At 32.5% G+C, this 10,924-nt stretch overlaps 1 protein-coding gene across 4 annotated transcripts; it reads right to left on the reverse strand.

The window, feature by feature from the left end:
* Nucleotides 1-435: 435 nt before the first annotated feature.
* On the reverse strand, nucleotides 436-9,682 carry LOC149729614 (uncharacterized). 4 transcript variants are annotated; one of them, XM_089886906.1, is made up of 14 exons: nucleotides 9,552-9,682; nucleotides 9,234-9,353; nucleotides 8,778-8,893; nucleotides 7,660-7,851; nucleotides 6,588-6,723; nucleotides 6,081-6,152; nucleotides 5,474-5,601; nucleotides 4,857-5,042; nucleotides 4,192-4,379; nucleotides 3,386-3,486; nucleotides 2,821-2,933; nucleotides 2,172-2,312; nucleotides 1,590-1,804; nucleotides 436-1,109 (listed from the first exon to the last, which is right to left on the reverse strand). In XM_089886906.1, exons 3-14 carry the CDS (start codon nucleotides 8,796-8,798, stop codon nucleotides 1,037-1,039), a joined length of 1,566 nt encoding a protein of 521 aa, XP_089743032.1. In that variant the 5' UTR covers nucleotides 8,799-8,893; nucleotides 9,234-9,353; nucleotides 9,552-9,682; the 3' UTR covers nucleotides 436-1,036. The 4 variants fall into 4 exon arrangements, with proteins under 4 accessions (XP_089743032.1, XP_089743030.1, XP_089743031.1 ...); XM_089886904.1 differs by having other exon boundaries at nucleotides 9,519-9,674; XM_089886905.1 differs by lacking the exon at nucleotides 6,081-6,152 and having other exon boundaries at nucleotides 9,519-9,674.
* Nucleotides 9,683-10,924: the final 1,242 nt, after the last annotated feature.

The following is a 10,924-nucleotide window of genomic DNA, read 5'->3' on the forward strand; positions in this document are numbered from 1 at the left end:
TGATCGAGTTTTTAACAATAAAACGCTCTTTACAGTCCGGAGGCTACGGTCGTAATTCCATAAATATTCTTTGTCTAGTCTACTGCCAAGTTAGTAATACAGTATGGTGGGGAAAGATGGGGCACTTTTACCACATGATATCCAATTATCCTGATCGTGTTTGAAACAATTAATAACGTGTTTGGGAGTTGTGGAGATGAATGTTTTTGCTTACTACCAAATTGGACGAGAAAATAGAATGAACAGGTGTCCCGTCTTTCCTCACCCTACTATATCACAAACCTAAGCTGTCTAAGTCTATGGTAATATCTCGCAAGTTTATTCAGTTTGTAAGTAGTCATACATTTTTTTTGTCTAAGAGTTAATCTTTTTCTATTTTTTCTTGGCCATGATCATTTCTACCTGAATTCTTAATCTCAGTTATATAAACCATAGTTTATAAAAACCTATTCAACATGTAATTAATAATTACAAAGCGGCAAGTAAATTTCAATGCGTTCGGTAGTAACTCAGTAACATACATGTGTACATATTAGACACATTTACATATATACACACATATATATATAATATATATAACAGAATATGTATATATATATATTTCTGTTTTATGCACAAGATACATTAGTGCAAATCGTTTGATTGCATTAGTTCAATATCAGTGTTAAATGCATAAGTTATTCAGGCAATGCATAGTATATACATATATATATACTAGGTTTTTAAAACCATGTTTAAATACATGAGCCTAAGTATTGATCAGGGGCTTATCTGTTCATTATAAATAGTGTATAGTTAGATATACATAGGTTACAAAACTTTTTGGAAAACTAAAGATCTTAAAAAAATATTTTTTTTTTAGCATGGAAACCTCTTTCCAAATTTTAAATCAACAGCATGACCAACCAAGACAATATTGTTGGACATAGTAAAAATACATACACGCTTTTTAATATACGAATTTTGTATGGAATATGAACTACAGCATAGAGCAAAACCAATCTTTGATGCCCCATGAGTGAGAAGTAATGTAAACTCATTCAGTAATTCCATAACTCCGCAAAGCATCTAAAACTTCTGTCATGTAATTGGTATCAGGATATCCATCACTGAAAACAAAATAAGCATATGCCTAACATAATTACGCAACTTAAATTTCAAATGTGCAGTTACAATAAAACGTCAAACAACAGACACTATGATATGATATAGGTAAACGTGTAAGGTGCTGTGACACAATACACGTGAATATGGGTTTAAGGCTCGTTATTCTAACCATTTTTGGCGTTTTTTGGGCAGGATATTAAAAAATTCTATGTTATAATGACAACAATGGTCACTGCCTCACCACTCGAGAATAAATATGTTTTTATTTATCCATTCAAACAAAAGTAGACCACTTTAAATAATTGTAAACAGCGGTCAGCATGTTATTTCTAATCATCTGTTGTGTTTGCAGTTATAAGGAAAACAAAGGCAACACACATCTAACGGATCCATAAAGTTGTTCCTAAAATATACCTTAGAAATGTCACACCAAGATCGTTTTCTCTAAAACTCAAATCTTACATGTAAGAATATTAACATACCGTTCTTTCCCTCCTGTTGGGTTTGTTTTATGAGGTATGTCCTTAAACATAACTCTATACTGCTTAGATGTTTCACACATGCCAACCCCAAAAGTGAAACCTTCTTGGAAAGCTTTATGTAGCAGCCGATATACAGATTGTCCTTCAGAGTTATCTGGCAAGTAAGCTGTCTCAGTACAGCCATTGTATGTTTTACCAGGTGCAGGATGGGATTTCTGCAAAAGTTAATGTAGAACTGCTCATTCTGAAAGCATTAAGAAATTTATTTGGTGTGTGAATGCCATTTATTTATTCTCATTTAAAAAGGTGAGCGCAGTTGTAACATAAGTGTTCAGATACAACATTTATTAATATGTGAGTCAATCAGAAATATTGACGAAATACAGCAGAGAACAAAACCAATCTTTGATGTCACATGACGAATATCGTAAACACATTCAGTAATTCCATGACTCAGCAAAGCAACAAATACATCTGTTATATAATCATTGTCAAAATATATTTCAAAGACCACAAGCATTTTCCTAATATAACTTTTACGTATAAAAAGTGAAACAAAGAATGATTCTAAGTGTGACTTACATCCTGGATACCTCCTTTAAAGGTGTATACAATCGTGATGGTGTTACAATTGTATCCAGATAAAGGAAAATAATCTTGCTGCTTTTCCATTTTCCCATCTTCAGGTTGTATCCCCTCTCCAATGCATTTAGAAGGCGGTAACTGTATATTTAAAACGATTAATGAAATTTCAAAAGGAATGAATGCCAAAAAGGGGAATAGGTAAAAAGTAACAGCAGTGGGTTACAGTTTGATACTGCCACTACTGTGGTTATGTGTTACATAAGTGATGGAATATAAGCAGAAATAAGGTAGGTGAAATAAGGCACCTTTTTGTATTAATTCCATGCCACTCAATGATAAATAAGTGGTATTCATTCATTTATTTATTCAACTTATGTCAAAAAAGTATTTTTTATGAGCCTTATTTTACCTATATAAAAGAATGTGCAGAAAAGTATGTTTAATACATTAGAAACCATAACAAAACGAAGTGCTTATGTTTACCATTTGTATATGAGAATTTTATATACCAGCGTATTTAAAAGTACCACGCACCTCAGATTAAAACTTTTGTAATTACTGTCCAATGTATTACCATAAGACAAACTTTTAAAAGCATAAACAATATTTGTTTTGGTTTGTAGTAGTGTCAATATTTCACATTTACCTGTTTGCTACAAGCGCCAGCAAACAAGTTATCCTGGCTATCTGTAGGATTGAATCTAGTATTTTCAATGTTTTCTGAGCTCTCTGCATGCTGGAACTCCTCTACTTGTATACCTACAATAAAATGTATGGTGGTCTGCAATCTACATTGTACACAATTGCAATGACCTATAAACATTTTAACTAAATGAATTAATTTTACTTAATTATACCGCACGGCAACTGTAAACATTGTAGTGCGGCAACTGTAAACATTATAACATAAGTGTTCTACTTTATACGCTAATTTGCCCAACACAAATAAAAATTTGTTGGTGGTTGTAGTTTTTTATATGGCTGAAAATTTAGGCAACCAATGGTGATTGGGCCAATTACTGTTAAGTATTTTGCCCAAAGATTTAAGCATTGCGTTGGCGAATGCTCAGATTTTGTGCTCCTATCATTTTCTTAACTATGTTGTATATAGTAGTTTACATACAGTTAACCTAAAATCGGAAAAGAGGCACACAAAGGAACAGGAAGAAAAATGATTAATTAAAATAACATTTACTTCATAACATACATACTTTTATTTAACTGTTGATTTTGATTATCATATTCTCGATACAATTCATTAACTTCTTGCTTCAACATCTCAAGATCTTTCGGAAGAACAGAAGGGGGGAGTCTGTGATAAAACTGAATGTGACTGTATAATATTTTACAATTTTTGTTTTGTAGAATTTTTCAACACATGAAGTACCAACAAGCAAATGGATTGGGGTCAAAGCAAAAAAATCAGCTAAACTTAAAATTTATAATGCATCCTATAATATGTGGGTGTCAAGATATGGGTCTACAGCGAGACACAACATAGGACCTGGGATTTAGACCAAGTTGGTCTATTCCAGAGTTTGTAATGTACGTGTACAATGATATTTTTTGCATTGTTATCATTTATCAATACTTTAAATATCAGCTGAAAGCACTGAGTATTTTCTATATGCAAGTGTGTCCGACGCCGTGGCGTAGAGGTTAGCGCGCCTGCCTGTAACCATTAGGTAATGGGTTCAAGGCTCGTCGCTGCTACGATTGTGGGTGTATGTGTCCTTGGGCAAGACACTTAACGACAATTGCTTCAACCCAGTGGTCACTAATGGATTGTCCAAATTATTAGCTATACATAAAAAAATGAAAAAATCCCCCAAAAATAATCACCCACAAAGTAACACACATGGTAACTCGTAAGCTGGCACAAGGTGTTAAACCCGTGTGATAACGACTGTTGTTTTCCAGCCACGCGAGGATAAAGTAAGTTACATTCATTCATTCATTCATTCAAGTGAAATAAACAATCATTAAGTGTTATTAGATAAAATACAAGCATACTTACTTTATTTCCAATTTAACTCTGCAATGATAAGCCCAACCACCATCCTGTAGTTGAGCAGCAGTAAACAATAGACCAGCATTAAACAAAGTCTCTATCTTTTTTACACTGCCAGTTGTTGCTTTTATAGCGGGTAGCAGGGCAATTATATTTGTCTCATTGCAATTCTCTGTCTGCCCAGTGCTATGAACCTGGTATTAAAGCATTGGAAGATTTAGTTTCATAAACAAAAATCAAATTTGAATGCTAATTTAAAATTAGGTATTTAGCTGTAACCCAAAGAGCCAGGTACCTGGTTCGATTTTTATTTTTACAGTCTTTATTTATATTATTTTTTGCTGCTTGTTCGCTTTTAGTGTAATGTTACATTACATTAGGTTGCAGCTACACTCATTGCAACAGTTTGTCTTGATGCCAAATTCATGTTTGTCAATGGGCCTTTTGTTTTACTGCTTCTAGTCTAAAGCAAAATATATTACATAACAATATAGCAATGGTGTTACAATAGGCCTTCTAATTTGAAACATGAAATGTGAATTATAAAGTCAAATCTCTAGTAGGCCACAACTTGTACTAACACATTACTTAAGTATTTTTAATATTTCCACCAAAAGATTGCTATTCAATAATGTACAGAATAATAACCTACAAAAATTTGATCTTTATACCTTGCAAGGTCCGGAAGGCAACTGGAACTGAAGTAGCCAAACTGGCTGTGATTTAAATTTTGACTTTACTTTGGTGAATACTTGGGATTTTAAATTGCATGAAGAAGGCAAATTTCTTGCAATAGGAGTAACTTTCAGTTTATTAAACTCCGGTTCTTCAATGATGGTGCTGGCTGGTGTAGAGGCCTTAAAATTAAGATATCTATGTGTTAAATGTTATTGGTCAGTTGATTTCCGGGTTTTTAATACTCATATACATATTTTAACTTTGTTGACTATAAAATTTTAACAATGTTTTTCCATTCACTCAAAATTTCTTAATACGACTTACATTAAATACTTCAGCTTTATAATATGTGAAATAAATAGCACCAAAGAAGGTTAATAAACTTTACAATTTATTTACATAGTATATTAAACAGTGCTATTGTTTGCACTAATGTGTTTACACGGCAGGCGTAAACCAAACAAAAAAAAAGTGGCTCAAATAAATTTGTATCACTACTTAAAACTATAATAGTTTGTATTTTTGCTTTATTCGTGTTTAAAAAAAAAATTTTATATCGTGGGCCCATACGCCCTTAATGATTGCTATATTGACAAATTAAATAACTAACATGAAAGACAATTTTTTTCCTCATTGAGTTTTCAGTTGTTGACATCTGCATTGCAGCTGAATTTATAGCAACGCGATCGTTCACGAGAGTAAGAATCTCCATAAAACAATAAACTGGATCCTCAGGACCTGGAACATAAATAAATAAATTTAAGTATATAAGATGTTGCTGCCATGCATTTTGATAGAGGTGTTTTGGAAATAAAACATTTTTAAATATATTGCCAATACGAATATAACTTAATCTGGTTGTTCTATTTCATATATCTTATGCCTGGTTCAAGGACACACACACATAATGTGTGTATGAGGAGTAAGGTGTGGCAGCTTTTTGTTAAAAACGACATTGCTGCCTGTGTATTATATTATGGTTCTGATAGTAATACACATATTACATTTGACATAAACTTAATGCAAACATAGATATATTTGTTTGCACAATACTATGTGTTCTATGCACACATGGCTGGGTTCCACATGGCTGGGGTTACAATTTACCCATGCAGGCATGTTGGCTCTAAAATTGGCCATATATTTAAACAGGACACATCTATATCAAAAACCCAAGAAAAAAGCAACCGAACTACCCAAACCCCAAAACAAGTTACCTCTGGCCAATACACACTGCTTCAACATGGCAGATAATGTTGATAGAAATTGTCCCATGTAGGCAATGGATCCTGTTATATTTGCTCTTTTAATAGCTAATATATCAGCTTTATTTTTTACATAAAAAACTAAAGTATATAAAACATTCTGCAATGCAGACAATACGTATGCGCATTTAGAGACATTTTAGTTTAAATAGTTTAAAAGATAAGAGTAAATCTGCTTGCGAAGCTATAACATACTCGGCAATTATCACAAGCTAATATTAAACTAGACAGTAGCATGCAAACATATTGGAGTTGTTTTAATTGAGTAGTGAAATAAAATTATATCACTACTTCTGCTTTTTAATAACTTGCGCTTTGGCAAACACTTAATGTTTATGAGAAACACTGTATACTATTGGTGGCATTTCAAAAATGACGTTAAACAACATAAGAAAACAACTTTGAAAGTAAAAATTATTATTAAGCATAAATAACTGTGTAGTCCTACAATGTGCATACCATTACTTGAAGGATGACAAATTAGAACATCAGCAGTTCTTGGTAGTGAATACTTCACAGGAACAATTGTTGAACGTGCTTGAGGAAGAAGTGGATTTGTTTCAGCAGCCTCTTCTACATTTTGACCTCTACATGCCTGTGATAAATAACATGGTAAAATTAATGTCATGAGCAAACAAACTTTTTTTCTTTATTTACACACAAATAAAAAGTTTACACACCAGACATGGTAGTAAATTATATAGTTGTTGGCAAACTGATAAACAGGAATAAGCAAACATTACCAATTTTATACACTATTTAAAAAACAGGAAACTGTTAAAGAAAATAACAAATTAACAATACTCTTTAATTAAAAGATTTTTTTTTAAATTCACAAGAATTCAACAATAGGTAAATTTAAAGTAACTAATAATAGTCATTCAACCTAATTTTTAGGCAAATTATAAAATAATAATCACTGAGTTTTTATTAACAATTGTAATAAGTTCTGTGAATCTGACCCTGATCTGGTAATCATAGAGTTGAAAATTCTTGTGTTAAGATATACAGTAGGATATGGTGCCATGAAGGATATAGAACAAACAAAAACAAAATTTCCCTCAAATGGAATCGTCAGTCTTTTATTTAAATAGAATCTGTTTGAATAAAAGACTGACAATCCCATTTAGGTGAAATATATATCTTTTATTTTATTTTTGATTGAATTGATGTTTATCTGTTATGTTTTTGAAGAACCAGATCCATTCTTATGAATTGTATGTTCTCTTCATTTTGTTTGATATCCATATGCTTTAATATTTTTTTACTACCATATCCACATGGAATAAAAAGAGGCATTTCTTCATATTAAACATACTGAGTCAGAAAATGTAGTACATACATTGTAATCCCATATTAACAGTGTTCCTATTAAAGTAAACTAACAAATTATGCAATGCCTTCATGAGGAACTTTACCTTTTGTGGTCAATTATTAAGTTATAACCATTAGTTTCAAAGTACTACCTGTGCCCAGTTTGTTCCTTATGCCCATATATGTAATCTCTATATTAAACCACCAGTTTTCTCACCTCAATAATAAATATCTTAGGTTTTCCGATCAAATCAGGGCAGTTGCTTCCAAGAAATGGGTCAATAACATTTTCTGAGATGCCAAGGTGATCATCCGTGGCATAAACTCGATCCCCTATTGTTCCATGAGACAATATGACACAGAAGAAGCACCAACAATTATGAATATCTTGCCGCAAAGAGTTTATTATCTAAAGCAAGAAAATTGAGAACCATAATAAGTTATTGAATAAAATATTTTTGTAGCTATTGTAGGAATAGCTTGCTTGTGCATTAAGCTAGAAATGGTTTCAAGACTGTTACTACTAATTCAATATTGATAATTTGTTCCTATAAACCAGTGGTTCCCAAACTGTGGTACGAAGGTCTCCCAGGTGGTACGCGAGCAACTTATTAAGTTTACACTAAACGGTCGCAAATGATATTTTTTTAGTAATTTTCTAATTGACGTGTTTTAAGTTACATAAAATATCCAACCTGTTAGACAATCGCTATTATGATGCAATAAATCCACGTGTGAATCCGTACTATTTTGTAATAAACACGATGTTTGGCTGAGAAAAACATCGTAAATATACAGCAGTGCAGCCAGTCCTACTTCTGTAACATATTCAGATTGTTTATTACAGTCTATTACCCTGTTTAATTGGCATATACATTTTACCCACAACTTTGAGATAGGCAGTGTCAAGTTTGTGTTACGAATTCTTGCCCAATATTACATAAATAATCAGGCGACATTTTTGTTTAACATTCACAAGCTGGTATGTAAGTGGTACAAGACCGCTGCATGGACCAAAAAGTAGTACGCGAGTAGATAAAGTTTGGGAACCACTGCTATAAATAAAGAAGCAATATAAAAATAAGTAGTGTTGAAATGTTTATTCTACAGTATTGTTATACTTCAATGCATGTGGCAAATCTGTTATCCATAGAAGCCATATAAAATTATTTTATGTTGTAAAAAAGAGTAAAAAATACTACATTTGAAACAATTTACCATTGTCTTGTTAGCAGGGCATTTATGTAATCATGGAAACATCAAAACTAAGTTTTACCCCTCACTAATACTACAATGTGGAATAATAATAGTATTACACAACAGCATAACGGTTACCTCGACCATTTCTTTTAGCATTTTGTTGTCATGACGATCAACCTTAAACCCAAGTGCCTCCAACACTTCTTGGATGGCATCCGCCTCCTTTTTTGAATGAGGAAGATTGGGAAGATCTGTGAGAATGAAGAGTATAATAATAATAATAATAACTTTATTTGTCTCTACGATTATGTTAGCGAAGATTTCAAAATATTTCTTATGTCTTATGACATGTAGTAAATCATTTGTTGGCAAAAACTCTTAAAAAGTATTACAAAAAAACAGTTTGTGAAGGGGGAAGCTAATTTTATTACATGCCAAGATTAAAACTTTGATGGTACCTTTAGATCACATTCTATCATTATATTAATACACAAATTTTAATTTTGCGTTGGTAGGCCCCTTTAAGACACATATTCTAAACTTTAATTATGCTTGTAAGTTGAAGAATCAGAACAACAATAATAAAAGTACTTGGTGAAATAAAGTTCTCATTGTTAATAATTAGTGCTCGCCCAGTGCCAGGAACCTCTTCATAATATTCAAGCTGGGGTATTCTAGCTGCGATGTTTTCTTCAACATACGTAGGTTTTCCTGAAGACAAAACATGACCTTTAAGATTCCCGTACTAGTTTATGTGCACAATTAACGCGTTGGAAATGCATTTGCTGAGCTACACAGAACTGAAAGCTTTTTAAGTTGCTTATGTTTCATTAGTTAATATAATTAACGTGAATAAGTATGCTTGTGCTAACTAACCGTCGATTTCTTCTATTGTTTTAGGTTCCATACCTTAAATAAAACAAGTCTGCAACACCACAATACATGAACTTTTTGAAATAAATTCGGTTTGCGAAACACTTGTAAACAAATGTTATGCGGGAAAGTCCCATGAGAAAGAGAATAGTTCCGCAATGGACCACAGAAATAAAAAAGAGTAGAACGCGCAACTGCCCAAAACAGTGATATATTCTTTTTTCTATTCACGTGACCACCAACTCCGTCCCCATTTCCCTTCGTCTTCATTGTAAAAGATAGGCGCGTGGTAGTTTTAGGAGGTTTTAGCTGTTTATTTCAAAAACTACACCAACTATTCAAGTTTATTAGGCCAGTTTAGTTATTTGGTAGGTTAACGCTTACAGTTTACCACTTTTTAGGAAATTTAATTATTTATTAATTTTAATTAAAAACCTTCAAGCAAACAGTTTATTAGAAATATTTGTATATTAGAAAATAGTTGTTTTGCCCTATAACTTTAAATCAAGTCAAAAATAAAGAAAAACTACATAAAACGCCCTCGAATCCATCGACTGCAATAGTAAACGGGAACGACCCGCAAAAGAGAGAGAGTGTATCGTGCTCTCTCTCTTTGCCGACGTTGGAGATGCGCGTTCTATTCTTTTTTATTTCTGTGCAATGGACGAACAGAAAACTAATATTAATGAGCACGTAAGTGGTCATATAGATGCTTTTTCTTCGAACAGGTATACCAAAGAGAATAAAACCAATCTCTTTGGTTATACCCTTTTATGGTAAAATGTTTATGCGAATAGCGATTCGCATAAAGTCGTCATTTGCTAATTCGCTTACTGCGTTATTGGGCACGTAGTGACCATATTTTTGCATGACCATCGGTTTATGCGCGTATCAAAATTGAATTAGCTTATTTTAGCGCAATATTGTTAAATCATGTTTTTAATATGATTTCTGATAATTTATTGTATACTACTATTCGCCATCGGCTATCTGCATTAACATTTTACCATGTAAAAAGGATACTACAGCAAATAACACGCTTATGACGTTTGCGTGCTAACTTTGTTCTTGCGAGTACAAATCCAAAACTAACTTTATGAGACAAAAACAAACTGTAAGAATACGAAATATGTAAGTCTATTTTATTAAATAATTTTTTGCATCGACTATTAGCATCTATACAATGAGACTTTTTATTTATTACATCTGTTGTCGTTACGATTCAGCAAAAGTATATTAAGATATAGTAGGATGGGGAAAGTTGGGACACATTTTAACTCTATTTTATCGTCCAATGTGGTAGTAAACAAGGAACTTTCAAAGAATTAAAAAACTATATGCTCAAGACTCCCATAGACCGTTGTTAACTGTTTAAAACACGATCAGGATATTTGGATATTATGCGCCAA

This window comes from Ciona robusta, chromosome 10 (genome assembly GCF_009617815.1).
Source record: "Ciona robusta chromosome 10, ASM961781v2".
NCBI lineage: Eukaryota > Metazoa > Chordata > Ascidiacea > Phlebobranchia > Cionidae > Ciona > Ciona robusta.

Excerpts from the sequence above, each read along its gene's own strand:
- LOC149729614 (XM_089886904.1), bottom strand. The coding sequence starts at position 9,549 with ATGGAACCTAAAACAATAGAAGAAATCGACG. Across the intron at positions 6,153-6,587 it reads TTGTCATCCTTCAAGTAATG|GATCCATTGCCTACATGGGA; the intron begins GTATGCACATTG and ends CAAATATAACAG. Across the intron at positions 5,043-5,473 it reads GGAAAAAAATTGTCTTTCAT|GCCTCTACACCAGCCAGCAC; the intron begins GTTAGTTATTTA and ends CTTAATTTTAAG.